Below are 18457 nucleotides of genomic sequence, written 5' to 3'. Positions count from 1 at the left end.
CGCCAGCACATAAACTCGCTGTCACATCACGACAGTTATAGCCTTACAGATACATATAGGGAAACACACCCAGTCTCACAACACTCTCCACATCATACTTGTTAAGAGTATTTGCGCATATAAAAGAACACTGGCTATACTTGTCACACACATACACTCACTCACACCAACCCAAATACAGCAGATGGAGATATTCACGTGCTCCTTAAAAACCACGCTGAACCTCACAGCTCGGAGAATGAGGTTCAGTGTCCCAGCCACCTTTTAACAGGGAGACACAAGGACATGGACGCAACTGCTTAAGGGCACACAGTCTCACATCCTGATCACACAACCAACCTCCTGAAGACGGGGCTGCCAGTGGGATGTGCTGAAGGATTGATTCCGGAGGCATCTTCCTAGTGCCTGCAATTCACCACCCTCTCCCCTCTGCCCAAGATTCCTTGTGGGAGGGGCCAAACCATTTCTATTTTATTTTTCCATTGCTTTTCAGAGAGAGTGGAAAGCGGAGAGAGAGACAGATAGAAACATCAATGTGAAAGAGACACATCGATTGGTTGCCTCCACACATGCCCCAACTGGGGCCAGGGATTGAGCCTGCAACTGAGGTATGTGCCCTTGGCTGGAATCGAACCCGGGACTCATCAGTCCACAGGCCAACATTCTAACCACTGAGCCAAACTGGCCAGGGCATGAACAGATATTCAGGAGAGGAGACTTCAGTCATTCCCTAGTGAGACTAGAAGTGAGCATTTGCCTGGGAATTGCATGCCATGCTTGAAGATATTTGGGTACATGGTGACAGTGATCTGGGATGAATACACAACGGGGTTCACCAGAACACCTTCACCTTCACCCCCTAAGCTGCTCATATATTAGGGCAGCAGCCAGGCACTGTGCCAGGGGCTGGGGCTATACAGGTGATTAAGACATAGCTCCTGTTCCTGGGGGAGGTGTGTGTATGTAGAACAGACAGGCCCACAGACAGAGATGACAAGCCAATACACAAGTGCAATTAAGTGTGTCAGATGCAAAGGTATGGCTCTGGGGGTCTGTTCAGGATGCAGTGGGCCACAAAGAGAGAGGGTTTTATTTGGATGAGTCAGGGGAAGGCATCAGGAAGGGCTTCATGGAGGAAGAGGCTCTTGAGCCAGAGTCTTGAATGCCAAGCTAGTATTTGGTAGTACACCAATGGGAAACAATTAAATTAATCATTGATCTTCTCACACCATAGACACTTCTGTTCACCTTTAGGCCACTTTATTGTTGAGATTTCTGACTGTTGATATGCCTGGATGATGACACACCATTTAATCCCACCATTAGTGAGCCTGCCTATGTGTAAACACACACACACACACCACACTGCTCCCCAGTCTCCTCCTGGTACACTGGGGTCTTCCAATCCCACCACACCCCCAAAACTGGACACACACTGGTGTTGGTTTCTGTCATTTTGGTCTCTTCTCCAGGCAGCTCAGCCTAGATCCTACACATGATACTTACTGTGGCTTGGGGACTTCTCAGTCCCCTCCCACCTGTCCATCATCTCTCTGGTCTTTCCCTCTCTGCTCAGAGCCCCAGCCCCTTCCCTCTTCCTCACTGTTCCCCACTGAGACCAAGCACTGAAGGGGAACAGATGGTGGGGCATGGGGGCAGTAAATGGGGAAGCCAGCAAAGACTCAAGGCAGGCAGTAATTTTGGGTTTTTATTCTATACAAGTGGGGAGAGAACCCCTGGGGATCGAGGGACACATCTGCCCTCCAGGGAGGGAGACAGCCCCACCCCGAAGCTCTCTGCAGAGGGAGTAGGCATCCAGAGCCTCCCGCTCTCCAGGTTGCTCCCTCCCTTCCTGTCCCCCACCTCCTGTCTCCACACCTCATCCTGCCATCCTGCCCCTGTAGGATGGGCTGGCAGAGGGGCCTGGAGGTGTGGGGGTGGGTGGGGGTCAGTCCTTGTGAGGCACATGTCGAGAGGAGGGCTGGGGAGGGTGCTGCAGCAGCTGTCAGTCTGTTCCTGGCTCACTGGTTCCTGCTGGGGACAAATCCAGGGAGCCCTGTTTCCTGGGCAGGGAGAGCCACCACCCAGTGTTGGGTGTGCCATGTTGGACAGCTGGGTGGGAAGGGAACTGCCCTATCGCCCACCCCACCGGCACCTGTGGGGTCAGGGGGCCGTCTCCTATCAGGCTCCAGCTTGTCACAGGACTGTGCCCGTCGTGTCCTCTTGGGTTTCAGGGGGGCAGTCCGGCGGCCTGGATCTAGGGGCCCTGAAATGACAGTCCAGGCAGGTCTGGCATATGAGTGGGGCTCACAGGCTGGGTGCTTATCCAGGCTGTGACTCTTTTCATGCTTGGGATGGGGACCTGGTGTGGGCAGCAGGGTTCCAGAGGCATCCCAAGGCCCCCTCCAGCCAAGTGGCAGACCTTGGACCTCGGACTCCTCTTGGTCATGCTGTGAGCCCAGCCTCAGCTGGGGTTTGTTCATTCCTGGGGCTGTACCCCCAGCCTCAGCTTCCCTGCCCCCTGGCTCCTGGGGGGGACGGCGGCCCCTGGGCACAGCCACCGGCTTGGGGAGCCGTGGAGCTAAAGGGGGATCCTGCAGCTGGCAGAAGAAGGAAGAGGCTGGGTCAGTTAGTTAATCCTTTCGCCTCATCAGAGTGCTCCCCCCCACCCCACATTGCCAGCCCTCACCTTGGCATTCCTAGCGGGAACTGCCTTCTCCAGGAACACGGCCCCCTCCTTCTCCTCCTCGCCATCCTGGGAAGCTGGGCTGGGACTCTGGCAGCTGTGGTTGGGGGCACTCTCCTCAGCTAGGGAATGGGGAGAAAGAAGAGCAGCTGCAGGAACAGGCATTCTTGCATAGCCCTCCCTGTGCCCTGTCCCTGTGAAGCCCTGGAGGCCAGAGCTTCCCCCTCCAAGCCTATTTGCTCCTATGCCTCTGCCTTAAATGTTCCCTTCTGCTCTCATATTTTCTTAGCCCTTGGTCCCCAGTATGGTCCTGAGCCGGCCACCTCTAGAGTGGGCTCAGACTGTCTCTCTTGAAGAGCAGGGCCTGAGCTCTTTCCTGCTGGGATAGAGCCAGAGCCTGGGGCTGTCTGGGTCCACAGGCGTGGCTGTTCATCCAGAGCTGCAGTGCCCCGGGGCCCTGCCAAGGCTGCAGCCTGGCACTCCCAGGACTTTGTCTCCCAGTCTGACTTAGATGACGAGAGCCTCAAGGAGAGGCGCCCTGGTACCCCCACCCCCACTTCTGTGGCTTTATGCAAATTGAGCCTGAGAGTAATCCACCTGGAAGGTGTCTGTGTATCTGTGAGGAGTGAGTAAGAGAGACCTGAAGGGTGCTGGTGGTCAGTCTGTGCACTGTGGAGCATCTGACTTGTGGTCTCCTAAGTGAAACATGGAGCCCCACTTTGGGTGTTTAACTAGTTTGTGTGGGGGATGGAAAACCAGCAAAGATGCCCCCAAGACTGGCCGGGCCTTAGAGGGTGGGCAGGAACATAGGCATTGCCAAGCCAAGGGCCAGCCTGGCTCTGCACATGCCCTGTGCCCAGCCTCGGGGTGGTGGAGGAAGGCTGTGGAGTGTCTATATCTAAGTGAGATCTGTCCATGGCAGTATTGTTGAAGGGTCAGATTCCAGGCCTGTGGGGACTTACATTGATGCTCAGCTGACCAGCTTTCTTTTAGAGGTTCCGTAAGTGAAAGGTGCTCTGAGCCCAGCAGAAGGGAGGTGTCATACCATGAACCCCTCCCCTTTATTCCTTCAGAGTTTCAAGGCCAGAAGGTAAGTAACTCGTATAAGGTCAACACTGCTGATGGTGGCTGAGCCGGGACTAATGCCCAGGGCAGGACGGGTTCTTGCCCGTTCCCTGTGGCACTTTTTTACACAAGCTGAGGATGGCTTGGCAGGCTGACTTGGAGGAGACTGGAATGTTTGAGGTGGGGCTGGCATGGCTGGTACTTGGCCACTCTCTTCCCAGCTGAGGGTCAGAGAGAGGACTTCTCTATAGAGGGTGCCACTCTGCTGACAGTGACCAGAGGTGGCCCCTGCCTTAGAGAATTGTCTGGAATCACCTACAAAGTGTTATTCTCGTCTGCCAGTCCTCGCAAAGCCACTTTTGTTCGGCAGGGGGGCTTTCTTTGGATTGGGTTGTCTTTTTTGGAAATAGTTTTGTAAATATCCTTAAACATTTTCACTGTGTTGACTCTCACTGCCCCACCTTGGATTCCCTGATGCAGGGCCATGGCTTCTGTTTCTTTGGACACACTCTAGGCCTCAGTTCTTTTGGCTGAGAACAGGCGTTCCTACCTATGTGCCAGGTGGCCTCTGCACGGCGCATGGCGCTGAAGCTCGGCTTGCTGCTTTGGGGTGGTGGTGGGGGCTTCCGGGCTCCAGGCCCTGGCGTGGAGGGGATAGGAAAAGAAGGGGACCGGGAAAGGCAAATTAGGAGGGGCCCCTGAGAGAGGGGTCAAAAGAAAGAAGAGAGGGTGACCATTCTTACCTGCATCATCCGAAGAGCGCCGTTTCTGCCAAGCCTGGACACTGCCCTCCAGTTCGGGGCTTGTGCCCTGAAAGGACAGCTGAGTCAGCTCATCAGAAAACTCCCCTCCAGGTGGGGGCTGCAGTTAGCAAGGGCTTCTGCTCTAGCATCTCATGTCATTAGTCCCTAGATGCTTGGACCATTTTCCCCAAAGAGTGGCACCCATCCACCCTAGGGGCATAAGAAATGGCTCACATGAATGAAAATACTGTTATTTTAATAGTTATATGTTTATTTTATGTGTAGTAGGAGAAAACATGACTATGGTTTTAAAGATAATAATGCACAGGTCCAGACTAAGTTAAAAAAGGTGAGTTGATTTAAATTAAAATATTATGTAAATAACACAGGTGTAATACTGAAAAGGTAAAAATCAGTCCTAAAGGTGTTAATCAAGTCACCGAAGTTTGGAAACAGAGCTCTGGAGGTAAGTATTTTGATGTCTGCCCATTTTACTAAGAAGTAGGGGCTCCAAGAGATTAGGTGACCTGTCCAGGATTCACAGCAAGTGTCTGGTATGGGCCGAGCTGCAGTTAACACCTTTGAACCAAAGCATCGCTCTCTCCACTGACCCACCAGGGATGGGGGTGCGGGAAGGGGAGGGTGGTAGACAGACACCCACAGGACCCTCAATTCATGGCTTTGGGCTCCCCTCACCTCTTGTTTCCCATCGAAGCTCCAACCTTTGGTTCTTCCCAACCCAGGAAGGGCAACACCCTGGAACCTTGGCTGCTGTGCTGTCCCAGGGGCTTGGCCCCCCTCCCCTGGCTCTGACCCCTCCGCACCCTGGAACAAGGTCTCAGGTTTATAAGCAGTTCCTGGGGGAGGAGGGGCTCCACAGGCAGCAAGGGAGTGAGGGAGGGCACGGCCCCTTTGAGCCCCCAGCCCAGGGGAGCACTGCCCAGACCCTTCGAAGAGCCCTTCCACTGCCCAAATACGCATGCAGCATTCCCAGCATGCTGTGGGTCACTAGGCCTAGCCCACTCTCAAGGAGCAGGGAGTTGGGATGACCACAGTTCCCCAGAGGCCCGAGTCTTAGCATTCTCCCATTAATTGCCTGGGGTGGGCTGGGCAGGTGGGCTATGTGCAGGACAGCAAACGGGGAGGACATAGTACCTCCTGCCTCACTTACCATCTTCCTGCGGAAGGAAGGCCCCCGGTTCCCCCCTAATCCAGGAAGGAGGCTGCTCTCCTCCTCTGGGCTCCAGCAGGGGGAAGAGTTGTTGCGGAGGCTGGGGGGGTCTGGGATGGGGGGGCTCTCCTGAGTTGGAGGTGGAGGTGGGGGCGGAGGGAGGAGGAGCCCTGTGGTGGGGGAACCTGGTCCCCTGTCCCCCTTGAAGCTCCGGGGCCGGCGAAAGTGAAACAGGCCTCGGCGCCTCTTCTTCTGGAGTGGAGGCAGCAGCGGAGGCTCCGAGAGGCCTGGCCGCAGGGTGCGAAGGGTCCGGGGGTAGCTGGGTGGGGTCAGGGTGAGTTAATGGCAGAGCCATGAGGAGATGTAAAGGTGCAGAGGTGGCTCAGCGCCCAAGGTGGTGCTGGTCTTAGTCTAGTCTCAGGTCTCATAAACCTCCCACTTTCCTCTCATCTAGTTTCTCCTGCTGCTCTGTAGTCCTCCCCACTTATCTCAGGGGAGATGGTGTCCTCACCTTCCCTGTCATAATGCTCTAGCAGATCAATTCTTTCCTCCTAGGCACCCCTCCTGCCCTCTCCTCACAGTCTCTCCAAGTGACACAGTGCCTTCTGTGCAGGACAGTGACTGAGAACATGCCCTCCAGGTCTCTTATCCTAATGGTCATACCAGCCCTGGGTGCTGCTCCCCCCTGCCCCCACCATCCCACTGTGGTGGCCCCATCCCTTCTAGCTGGCTATTCTGAGACTAAGGAAACACGGGAGATAAGGGCTAGGTGTGGAAGGATGAGAATGTGGGGGAAATGTCCCAGAGAGGCTGGCTTTGGGCTCCGGCATTGGAGAGGCCTCCATGGGAGTTGGGCAGACACGGGTCCTTCCAGGCCTTGGGGCCTGATGAAAATGGGAATGTGTCTGGTGCCACACCTGGAACTCTCATCCATGACCCTTCGGCTGAAGAAGTCCTCCAGTCCCTCATCCAGGCGGGTGGCCATCCCGTTCTCCTGACGCGTCCCAGGTACTGGCGCCTGCTGGGAGGAAAGCCCTGTAGGGACTCTCATCTGGGCCAGTGAGATCCTCCTATCCACTCAGGGCTTCCCCTCTGCACTTGGACTGGTTTCTCTTGGCCCCATGGAAATTTGGACTTTAGTCCACCTGGAAATTTCCTAAGCTTGGTGGCTCTCACCACAATGAGGACTGCCACTGTGTGGCAGACAGATTTCCTACCTGTGACAAGGTCTAGCTGCCATCCAAACTGGATAGTCCCTCTTTTGGTGGCCTGCTGGGGCTCCTGTCAGATCCCCCAACGCTGGTGCCTTTGCATTTGGGTCCTAAAGCTACAATTGGCTCTGGCATTGCTAAGTGAAGTCAATCCTCTTGAGAGGCCTAGGGACTCACATTGGGCCGACCAGGTCCTGGAGGGGTGGTCCTGGGGGGCCGCGGCCTGCCTTGTGTTTGATGCCTTAGTTTATAGCCATGAGTGGGAAGCTCCGATAGACCTTCCCAGGAGCCACTAGCTGTGGGCTGGCTGTTCCCAAGTCCTGAGAACCAACCAGGGGGGATCCCCAGGCTCCCCAGCTGGCTTTCCATGTCCTGAGGGCTCCCACCTGTGGGGACAGCAGTATTAGAGGGACTAGCAGGAGGGACAGGGTGAAAGCAGGCTGGCAAGACAGAAAAAAAAGAAAGGGAAACAGGGCCATTAGAATTGAAGCTGGGGACTCACTAATGAAGGCAGACACTGGCCGGATCTTGCGGCAGCGTTTCTGCTTTTTGATGGCCATGGTGTCCTGCAGAAATGGAGGAGAATAGTGGGGCCAGGTTGCGCATGCCAGGACCTCACCTGGAGATTCCATTCCTCATAAAACCTTCTATTTAGAGTCCTTCCTGCCTCCCTCTCCAAGGTGGCTGGGGCATTGGGATTAGGGAAGAGGCTGGGCTGGGGAATGAGACCTGCTCAGTAAGGGGAGAGTGGAGCCCAGAGACGTGGAAGAGGACAGTGTTTTGCAGGTTCAGGGGGCAGGACCTAGGTTAGGAGGGGCTGGGGCATGGGATGCTCACGATGTTGGTCCCAAGTTCATCATCGGTGATCTCCTCATGGTCATGGTTACGGCCCCGGCCCCGGGAGGACAGATCCTGCCCTTGGCCTGGCCCCCCTGATGGATCTGATAGTGTCCTTAGCTGGGCTAGGTGCCGGGCCTGGGGAAGGACAGGTGTAAACAGGATCCCAAGGAAGTGGTCCACCTCCCAGAGCCTTGAGGGGAGGTGGCTGGGGGAGATGGTATGATGCCCACATGCAGGGCGTGTCTGAGCCTGGCCAGGGTTCAGAAACCTTACCAGGCTCTTGTGTGAGTGGTATAGCTCCTGCAGGATCTCATCCACTATGGAGTTGGTTAAGTAGGTGACGACTGAGAGCTTCACTTCACTGTGGGCACAGGTGGGGCTGCTCAGCCACTCCTTCCCTAGCCCCGAGCCTCAGCCCGCCATTCCCCAGGTGCCCGAGGGAGAGGGCCAGGTAGCCTGGCCATCCAAGGAGGCCCTAACATGCTGTAGGACGCAACTGAGGTCCACATTCGAGTCTCCATAAAGGCATACCCAGCCCCACCCACAGACCTCCAGCCTAGGTGTGTGTGGATTGGGAGGGTGGGCAAAGAGGAGTGGAGGAGGAAGGGGAGCAGGGGGCCCCGGGATACGACCCTGGAGCTCCAGTAAACTGGAGTGCTCAGTGAGCTCTGCTGGTCTCTGCTGTAAGAGCAGAAACTGGCTCTTCTTTTAATAATTTTTCTTTTTCTTTGCTTTGGCAAGTGGTGGCCCAGGCCCAGAATGAAAGAGGTCTAGGGTTGAAAACTGGGAGGGGGAGAGAGTGTAGTCCACGCACTCCAATCGCATCAATTCTCTTTGACAGGGCCTCCCAGGAGGCTGTGCTTTGTTTTTGGAGATGACTCTGGGTGTATGTGTGTGGCTATGTGTGTGTGCACACCAGTGTGTGCACTGCCCCGCTCATAAACCCCATCTCCTAAAGCCCGGCTCAACACTTAGATTTCTAGGGCAAAGACCAGTCCGACCCTAGCAAGGTTGCAGTTGGTTAAAGATTTATCCCTTGTAATGGAGATTGTGCCATTCATTATTCATTGCTGAGAGCTGGGCCCCAAGTCCCTAAGTGTTCTGGGCCCAATATAGCCCCACCCCAGCCCCTCTGCCTCTCACTCCAGTTTGTTCTGAATGTCCTGCCCGGCCTGCTCCAGGAGCGCCCCGCGGATGAAGTTCCTGGGCACAGTGACGCGCTCAGCCACATTGCTCAGCATCTTGTTGTGCCCCTCAGCTACCCGCATGGCCACAGGGCATAACTCCTGTGTTAGGCTGACCATGGACTCCAGGATCACCTAGTATGGGGGAAGGGAGGCCAGAGCCCAAAGGGGGGAGGATCAGGGGTGGCTTCACAGTCAAGAGACTCTAGCCTGTCTATTCCAGCCCCCATGGCTTGCCAAAGTCACAGGGCCTGTTAGCAGCAGAGCCCAGGACACTCAGGCTTCCACCCTGCCATATGGACAGGGCACTGATTGACAAGGAAAGGTCAGTCGGGGGGGGGGGGGGGGGAGGTAAGAGTTCAGGGGCCAAGACTGAAGCTAGCAGGAAAAAATTCAAGACCAGTTTTCTAGTAATGTCTTTGCACAGTGGGTGGTTTCAACTCTGCATTTCCTTCTTGCCCCCAATAATCTCCCCACGCAGACCTCATTAGGCTCCTTCCCCAGGACTTGCCTGCAGCTCCTTGTCCACAGCCTTGGACACCTCACTGGCTACTGACTCCAGCCTCTGCCGCACAGGCCCATCATTGGCCAGCACGTGACCCAGCTCATAGAGACTGGGGAACAGCTGTGTAAGGAAGAGGTTATGATCAGAAGGTCAGAAACAGGCCTTACTAGGTCCCTGGGTGTCCTGCACTAGGAGGGCTGATGCACGGGGCAGGGCCTGGACACTTCTGGGTTAGCATGGGTGGCCTTCCTGGGTTCTGGATTGTCAGGGAGTCGGGCGGGGCGGGGGGGGGCTGCTATGCAGGGCTCACCGCCCGGGAGTTCTTGGCGTCCTTGATGAGGTCCCGAGCATAGAGCAGCTCATCCTGCACAGGCTCCAGGGGGCACAGCCTCAGGGCCCGGACCTCCTCCTGCACCCGTCCACACAGCCGCTGCAGCATCTGGAGCACAGCCAGCAGGAGTGTTAGGGGCGATCCCATACAACATCTTCCCAGATGGGACCCCAGGAACCCATTTCTGGGTGTCCTTGGGCAGTGCTATTGGAGCCAGCACTATAGGGGTAGTACTGATGTCTTGATGGCCTATTCTCACTTCTTCTGGGGAAACCCCTCTTGAATGCCCAGAAGCTCCCATAGTTCTGTGCACCCCTTGTCTGGGGCCCCCACTGTTTGCCCACATGTTCTCTCATGTTTGGGGCCCCTTTTCTGAATGTTTTGTCTTCCTGCTCCCCCTCACTTGAGCCCAGTTTTGGGCATCATGCTATGCCTCTTTCATGCCCCACCCATCACATCACACCTGTGCCTTGCATGCCCCATGTGTCCCAGAGGGAAATGTTTACTTGCTCGGCGCTGCTGGTCACCAGGCCCTGCTGCAGCCTAAAGGCCTGCTCCTGGGGGCATGTCTGGGAGTGGTTGTTCCTCACCAAACACCACTGGATCTGGAGATGATGGGGTGAGCACATCAGGGTCTGGGGATGTGGGCTGTCCCCTGCCCTCTCTGTTCCACCCTCCTTAGGCCACCACCTTCTGCCAGACGTCCTCGGTGCGCTCAGGGGCACTGCGGTAGGCTTGGGAAATGTCGCTCACCGGGAAGGACATGAAGCGCAGCGTGTGGTTGCTGTGGGACACAGTAGTACAGCTGGGTGGGGAAGAGGTGAGGAGTGGTCCTGCTCTCCCAAACCCACCTCTTGTTGATCACTTCCCTCGTCCATGGCCCTCTCTAACATTTCTGTGCAAATAGGTCAAGGGGGCTGGGGTGGGGCTGAATTAGTTCAGGCCTGGTCCAGGCACAGGAAGCTGGGGGCTTGGGTCAGGAAAGACCTGGCCCACTCACCTTTCCAGGGCCCTTGCAATGTCCAGAAAGCCCAGGGCAGATGTATTGTTCCGATCCCATAGGATAGTTCTGGGGAGAAGGTGAGCACAGCTTGTTACCCCTCCCTCTGGGTCCCTGTTAAGGGGCAGGACACAGCTCTCCCTCCTTTCCTGGGTAATGTGGCAGACTCAGAGATGGTCCTGGGACTGAGGGTCTCCTGGAAGCTGGGGCAGAGCAAGGCAAGCAGGGAGGGTGCGTGCGTGTGTGTGTGTGTGTGTGTGCAGGCCCATGTGCATGCGTGGGGGTCAGAGGGTCCAAGTGGGGACCCACCTGAGAGAGGAGTTTATCTGCAGGGCCTTAGACAGCATCTTGGCCCCGATGTCCTCCATGCCATTGCCGCTCAGATCCACCTTAGCCAGGCAGGTGTTGCTGCCCAGCGCATTGATGAGGATGCTGGTGCGAAGCTTCAGCCGGGAGTCGGCCACCGACAGTGACTGCAGGGACTGTGTGGGCAAGTGGGGGTTGGGCCCAGTCCCCAAAGCTCTTGCCACAGCAGGTCCCCTCCCAGGCCCAGTCACTCACACAGTCCTCTTCCTGGATCAGCTGCACCAACTTGTGGAGGATCTCCTCCAGGATCCTGAGGGGAGTCAGGGCTCAGAGCATGAGGGGAGGGGGCTGGGGTCATGCTATTGGGGGAGCAGGGAGGAGGTCAGAGGTAATATAGTGAGCTAAAAGGATAGGTGGATGACAGAGTGGGGGGGTCTATGGTATGGAGAAGGGCCTTACTTGGCCTTGACATTGAAGTTCTTGCCCAGGAACAGGTGCTTTAGGGACTTGTTCTTGCCCAGTGCGGGTACCAGTGTCAGAAGGTCCGAGTCAAACCCTGGCCAGTAGATGGGAGAGGCCTGGCCTTGAGGCTGGAGGCTCACAGGAGTCTCCTTAAGGCTGCTCCCCCATGCTCCGGGCCCTGTCCCCACCTGGCCCCCAGGAAGAAAAGCACCTCCACTCACCATTGTCTGACAGATCCAGGCTGCCCACACAGGTGACAGCCCCCAATTGCTCTTGCAAAGCCTGGGCTCCTGCTGAGCGGAGCTGCAGGGACAAGGTGGGGGTGGGGCAAGGAGGCAGGGTAAGGGGAGGGGTAGGGCACCTTTAATGCTCAGAGACCAAAGTAGTTACGCCAGGACTCAAGGTCATATCAGGTCTGGGGTGTAAAATCAGGAGGCCCTTCTCCACACCAGATTCTTCCCTAGGGCTCTCTCCCTTCCCTTGGTCACAAGTCTCCAGGCCGCTGCAGGGGAGACAGCTCGCTCCTGCCCTCTGGTGGGAAAGCCTGGTATCTCCATCCGCAAAGCTTTAAGGGGGAACATACTGAAGACTGAAAATGACCTCTGGAAAGAGGGACGCAGACCACAGACTGAGAGGGGAGAGTGGAGGTGTGATCAGGTTGGGGGATCACAAAGGAGTAATGCAGAAGCAAGATGTTGCCAGGGTTTGACTTAGGTCAGAGAAATGAACAGTGGGTGGGGGACAAGCAGTGGGGTTGGGAGACTGAGGGCTCACCTCACAGCTGCTGAGGTCCAGGTGCAGATCACTGAGGTGACTGTTGAGGGAGAGGCCCTGGAGCAGCGCTCTGTGGGAGGAAGGTCAGCAAGCCCACTTCTATCTCTCACCCCCTTCTCTTATGGTTCCCCCCGGATGCTCCCCCAACCCTGCACCCACCCGACCTGAGGGCTTCCAGGGGCAGCTTTGTGGCAGACAGGTTAACGTGGCTCAGTGTGTAGGCGCTGCTGAAGAACTGCTTGAAGGCTGGTGGGGCCTCCCGGCCCTTCCTGCAGAGACCCCTGGGGTCAGCAAGGGAGGGAGACACCCGCCACTTGCCCCATCCCTTCCTGCACCACTCATGCTCCCACCTGTGAGAGCAGCTATTACGCGCCAGGTTGAGGTAGGTTAGGTGGGAGCAGCAACCATGGAGCAGGGCACCCAGAAGCTGTGGAGAGAGACATGGTGGGTCTCACAGGGGCTGGGAGGGGTGCTGGGAAGGGTGGGTAAGGACTCCTCCTTCCCATCAAGGTCCTGGCTCTTACCCTCCACGGTCAGTCCATGCGAGCCCCACTATGGATGCCCACTTTGCCTCATTGCCTCAGTTTCCCCTCTATGGAAAGTGGGTCTACTCCCTGCCTGGTCCTCAGGGGTAGTTGAGAGGCTCACAGGCAATGGATGTATAAAGTCAGGGTCACCACAGGCTCACCAGGTGCTTTGTTCACGTTAAGGACAGGGTCTTAGCCTCCTGGCAGACTCGCCCTGAGCCAGGGGGAATGGAGCGATGGCTGGCTCTATGGAACCAGCACAGCCTTGGGCAGTGATGGAGATAAAGTGCAGCACAGGTGCCAACTATAGGTGTTGCTTTATAAATCAGCTCAACCTAAAGTCATCCTGCCCGCTCTGCTCACCTCCATACTCAAAGAAGGGGGTAAGGCACAGATCCACCGTGGCCTCCCTAAATCACCTCAGGCTGGCCCGCCATCACCAACCAACCCCTCACCGAGTCAATGGCGCAGTCAGTCCCTGCCAGGTCCAGGTGCACCAGAGCGTTGGGCTGGGCCAGGAAACTGTAGAGGGCCTGGGAAGGGAGGACAGAGGAGTTGCAGGGGAAGGGGTGACAGAGTCCCTCTACCCCTGGCTACAGGGCAGAGAGCCCAGGCCCTGAAGCCTGAGTGCATGTCAGCAGGGGCCTGAGGCTATGTTCTGTAGACTCACATTGGACTCATCTGTGGCAAGCAGCCCAGGGTTCTTGCTCAGGTCCAGGTATCGAAGGGAGCTGGCAAAGGCCGGGTTGGCCCCGAAGGTCTGGCCCAGCGCCTGGAGTCCTGAGCACAGCAAGCACTGGGCTGGGTTGGCCCCCATGCCCACCTCTTCCCCAGGAATACAACTCTTCCCCACTTCCCCTGTGTGGCTCCTCTTCTTTCCTTGATCTCTGGGAGGCTGTGTGGGTGTGTGGGTATACCTCTGGGTGGGGCTTGACATCCTAGGCAACACTAGGCAGGGTAAGTGGTCAAAAGTCAGGGTTCCCAGTGCAAATACCTCGAGGGGAAATGGCAGTCTTGGCCAGGCACAGTTTGGTGAGGCCAGTGGGGAAGCAGAGGAGCTGTTGACTTAGACTGAGAAAACCTAGGGGGTGGGGAGAGAAATGGGCCCAGTGAGGAGCTGGGCAGTGGGAGCAGGTGGTGCAGAGTCAGAGTAGGGGCTTGAGTGGGGTACAGGCCTGGGGTCAAGGATCAAAGTGCTGGGACAGGGGCTGGTATCAGGTTGTTCAGACCCCAGTTGGGTTCTGGGCTAGTACAGGGGTCTGCGTTGTGGTGGGGGTAGGATTCCCGGTGGGGCTCACCCTTGTCTTCGATGGGGTTGTGGGACAGAGTGAGGGCATGCAGCACACAGCTCCCGTTCTCCCCAAACACCCCGGCCAGCTTCTGGACAAAGTCCCTTCAGGCAAGGGGAGGAAGGATTTGTTTGTCCCAGTCCCTGGGCTTCCCCTCCTCCTCCACCTGCCTGCCTGGCTGGGAATGCAAAGGCCAGAGGCCCCCACAGGTGGGGAGCAGCTTGGGGTTTGCCACAGAACTTGTCACCACTCTGGAGTCCACGAGAAGTTGTGCTGAGACAAAGCCCAGCTTTGGATCCTTGAGATTAGAGAAGCCCACCCTGCCTGGTGGTTGATGAGCATGCTGGGGAAGGCCATGGAGCTGGGGGTCAGGAGCTCAGGTCTGAGTCCCAGCTTGATCATTGGCTTGTTTTCTGCCCTCTTTGGGCCTCAGTCTCCTCTTCTGTAATGTGAGGAGCAGGATGAGATAGCTCAGAGGCCCCTATCATGCTCTGAGGTTCTGGGGCCCTAAGACTACATGAAGGGGCAGCACTGCCCAAGGAGGAGGCTGGCCTCACGTCTTAAGTCCAGCGTTGTCCAGCACCAGCTCTTCCAGGCTCCCTGACTTGCTCAGGGTATGTAGCACCTGTTCTAGCACTTCAGAGCCCTGAGGACAGAGGGGGTGCTGCGATCAGGGACCAGAGAAGACACTTCTCTCTCTCACTTCCACCACCCCTCCTAGTCCCTACCAGCCGCAGGTCCTTGCAGTAGAGTTTGGTGAACCATTGGTTGTAGGCTAGGGCTGCCACCATTAGGGCCAAGTCCCTGTGGGGAGATGAAGTGGGTAGGAAAGTGGTGAGCAGGTGGCTGGGCAGTAAAGAGGAGACAAGGGATGAAGAGGTTGGGCTGGGGATAGCCTGGATGAGTAGAAGGCAGTGGGGGGTGAGGTTGGGGAGAGAAAGCTGGGTACTGTGGGTGGGATCAGAAGGGCATTTGGGGTGGTGGTGGGGAGTCTCTACCCCTCAGCTTACCGGCTCTCCAAGTGGCTGAAATCCAAAAGATTGAACTCCCGGTTATCTTCAGCATGATAAATGGTGTCCACATCCTTGGAGAGGTAGCACTGGCTCATACCTGCTCCCCTCCTCCTCCTCTGCCCCCTCCCTCCAGGTCCCACCTGCCCAAATAGTGGGTCTCTGCCCAACGCACCCATTGCACCTCCTCACGGCAGTGCAGCCCATTGTAGTCACACAGGGCAGCGTAGGTCTCAGAGAAGCCACCTGTGGGGCAGTAGATGGGCTGGCTTCAGGAGGGGCAAGGGCATAAGGAACAGGTTTGGGGGGGGTCAAGGTCAGTTTATGTGCTAGTGTCCTGGGTTCCTGCTACACCATGAAACTCTGAGGTCCAGGAACTATGGAGTCCTCAGGGCAGGTGAAACTTCATATATAAAGGACCCCAGACAAGGGGCAGGGTGGTTTAGGTCCCACTTTCGTCAAGTCTGCCCCTGCTCACCACACACACTGTGAGTGGTAGATGTGGAAGTCTCAGAGTTGGGGGATGTGTCTCGGGGCCCTTCTGGAGTGTCTGCATTTCCACGCCGTATGAGACACCTGGAAGATGAACAAATCCATCCCAGAGACAGGTGAAAAGAGGGCCTCAATTCTTCCCATTATGACTTCTGGATCCCCAGGAAAAAACAGGAGCAGGAACATGCTTGCTCTTCTCCTTGGTGTCCTAGGAGCTCAGGTCCAGGGGAAGGAGGAAAGGAGGGAGAAGCCTCCTTGTTGTCCAACCCCGTGAGAGATTCCTCCTTTGCCACTCACCCAGGGCCAGGGCAGACCTTGGAGAGGGCAGAGCTCACATGTCGCGTCACCTGGTCCACACTCTCAGCTGACGGCAGTCGCATGCTCACCATGCCATGTTCTGTCTCCACTAGGATCTGGGGCAGAGGGAGCAGCAGAGCCTCACATATTGACTCCTTCCTCCTGCTCACCCAATAGTGGGGCCCCAGACCCTGGTGCTCACCTGGTTCTGACTGAGCGTGTTGAAGGCCCGGATCTCCAGGACATTGAAGGAGCTCTCCACCTGGGGGCATGGGGATGCTCAGCTCATGGTAAGGGTCTGGCTGCCAGACCCAGGAGGGAGCATGCTAGGTGCTCTCCCGATCCTCAGCCCAACTCACCTTGGCTGGGACTTTAAGGGGGAAGAGGTGGAGGCGCCAGGAGGTCAGGGCCTTCAGAGAAAGAAAAGAAAGCAGCAAATGGCAGTTTCCTGGGCCATTGACTCTTGCTATCCTTTAGCCCCTCAGTCTGTGTGCAGCCCTGGCCAGCAGAGGCCCTCTGCTCTGGGGGTCCCCCCTCTCTCTTATGCCCCATCCTAATCTCCTGGACATTGACCCAATCCAGTCTAACACCTTTCCCAGGCTATGTTGCCTCAGCTCTTCCCCACCTGTTTCCCCTGCCTCCTAGGCTCTCTGCCCTCAGCAGCCCAGCTGCCCTTGATACCTCCCTCTGTTCCCAAGCCCAGTGCCCTCACCAGCACTCGGTCCTCAAACTTCTTGGGCTTCGTCTCCAGCTTCACTCGATGTTGCTGGAGCACAGCCCCTTGGCTCAGGCACCTCCGGATGCTGTCTGCAGGTTGATATGGGTCTGCTCAGAGCTCTCCTTACCCTGGCCAGCCCACCTCCCCAGGGTTCTCCAGGGCCAGGGTCAGGGGGGAGGAGAGAGAAAAAGAGACAACTGACAGGGACACACACCTTTCCTTCTTGGGTGACTTTTCTCTTCCTATTAGAGAGGGAAGGGGTGTGGAGAAAACTGGCTCCTGAAGTTCCTGAGTCAAGGGATAGTTGCTGAGTGACACTGTCTGTGGGAGGATGTGTCTTACACTTCTGAGGGTGTGAAGGATTTTTCCAACTTGTTCACTCTAGCAACTGTCAACCCATACACAGTGAGTCAGCGTGCAGGGGTGTAGGGGTGTCCCTTTGACTATATTCTAGGTGGTCTGGGTGTGAGTGTGTCTGCCTTTTACAATACGTGTGTGCGTGCCTTCTGAAGATGCCATTGTCAGAGATGGGTAAGTGTGAATGAGTATGCTGTGCTTGCAGTTGTGAAAGGGGCACAGAGCCAGAAGGTTCTGGTGTGTGTGGGGTGGGGGGGGGGGGAGGAGTTAGTGTTTAAATGAGACCATACCCTCTGTTGGCAGAAGCATCCAGATATCCGAGAGGGGGTGGGGGGAGATATCGAGAGGGAGAGGTGTGTGCAGGTGCTATGAAGATGTTTGTACACACATCTCAGGATTGTGCTTGTGTGTGTGGAGGTGTAGGAAATTGCCAAGGTGCCGCATGCCTCAGAGTATCCTTGAGCGTCCTGGTGTCTGCGTGGGCTAGCCTGTGCGCCTGCCTCTGGGGGTCAGGGCTGTGGCAGTGCTGAGGGGCAGGGCCTGGAGAGGCCTAGAGGTGGGGGTGTAGGGTAGTGAGAAGGGGGCGGGCTGGGACTGGGGCTGTGGGAGGCGAGCTGCAGAGACCCTACTCTTGCTTTTAGCTCCAATCCAGGCCCTCTTCCCTGATTCCCTTCTTTGCCCCACTGGTCTGGGCGCTGCCAGGCTGAGAGGGGGGCTCTCCTGGGCCAGTTCCGGGGCGGGGCCGAGAGAGGGAGGGTGTGGAGCCAAGAGGCGGTCAGGACCAGGGGCAGCTCCCATCGTGAGGCCGGGTGGGCCTGGCTCCGCCCGGCTGGGAAACCCCGACTCTCCGGAGGGGGGACCAGACGCCTCACTGAGGGGTGGGCCAGAATCACCGAGAGTCAGCCCTAGGGAGCACAAGGGGACTGCACCTGTCACCGAAGATCGGCACGGACGGCTCCGGGACAGGAAGGTCCTGACAGGGGAGACAAGGGGGGCAGTGGAGGATGCTCCGGGGCAGATGCCCGGAGCTGGGGTGCAGGGGCAGCGGAGTGGGGAGTGTGTGCGGAGGGGTTGCCTTGCAACCGGGATGCATGGGGCGGGGGCGGAAGGCACCGCGGCTGGGGTGTACCGCGGGAGGAACGCGCTGGGTCTCGGATGCTCCCAGACCCGGCGTCCCGGAGACCACCGCAGCCTCGTACCTTGCAGCTCGCGGGTGAGCTCCGCGCTGGACTTGGCCATGACGGCCGCCGCCGCTGCCGCCGCTGCAGGGGAGCCGCCGCCACCGCCGGGGAGCCGCGGCACATGCTAGACCCTGCTCCGGCAGGGCCCCGGCGCCGAGCGATGCAGCAGCCGCCGAGCCCGCTCCAGTCCGGGGCGGCTGCGCGAGCGCTCCTGCCCCGCCCCCGAGCGCCGGGGCCCCTGCCCGGCCCTGGACGTGCGGGACTGAGCATGCGCGCCGCGCCTCGGCCGCCAGAGCCCCGCGCGCGCC

General features: G+C 57.4%; 1 protein-coding gene across 1 annotated transcript; it reads right to left on the bottom strand.

Annotated features, from left to right (window-relative positions):
• Positions 1–1710: 1710 nt before the first annotated feature.
• On the bottom strand, positions 1711–18207 carry CARMIL3 (capping protein regulator and myosin 1 linker 3). The gene is made up of 38 exons (XM_087816462.1): positions 18168–18207; positions 16606–16700; positions 16253–16303; positions 16096–16155; positions 15894–16009; positions 15583–15680; positions 15280–15350; positions 15105–15178; positions 14823–14898; positions 14652–14740; positions 14104–14198; positions 13800–13886; positions 13476–13585; positions 13261–13338; positions 12629–12705; positions 12443–12547; positions 12279–12348; positions 11726–11807; positions 11502–11598; positions 11298–11352; positions 11046–11218; positions 10737–10805; positions 10427–10520; positions 10243–10341; positions 9716–9844; positions 9412–9525; positions 8860–9035; positions 7714–8077; positions 7379–7442; positions 7054–7262; positions 6583–6683; positions 5666–5984; positions 5191–5319; positions 4495–4561; positions 4302–4391; positions 2690–2808; positions 2423–2600; positions 1711–2266 (listed from the first exon to the last, which is right to left on the bottom strand). Exons 1-38 carry the CDS (start codon positions 18205–18207, stop codon positions 2022–2024), a joined length of 4365 nt encoding a protein of 1454 aa, XP_087672588.1. The 3' UTR covers positions 1711–2021.
• Between the last annotated feature and the right edge of the window lie 250 nt (positions 18208–18457).

This window comes from Miniopterus natalensis, chromosome 1 (assembly GCF_054644295.1).
Source record: "Miniopterus natalensis isolate mMinNat1 chromosome 1, mMinNat1.hap1, whole genome shotgun sequence".
NCBI lineage: Eukaryota > Metazoa > Chordata > Mammalia > Chiroptera > Miniopteridae > Miniopterus > Miniopterus natalensis.
Note: the sequence above shows the minus strand (reverse complement) of the source record. Positions and strands in the feature narration are given on the sequence as shown.

Excerpts from the sequence above, each read along its gene's own strand:
- CARMIL3 (XM_087816462.1), bottom strand. The coding sequence starts at position 18,207 with ATGGCCAAGTCCAGCGCGGAGCTCACCCGCGAGCTGCAAG. Across the intron at positions 16,304-16,605 it reads AGTTTGAGGACCGAGTGCTG|GCCCTGACCTCCTGGCGCCT; the intron begins GTGAGGGCACTG and ends CTTTCTCTGAAG. Across the intron at positions 16,156-16,252 it reads CCCTTAAAGTCCCAGCCAAG|GTGGAGAGCTCCTTCAATGT; the intron begins GTGAGTTGGGCT and ends CCATGCCCCCAG.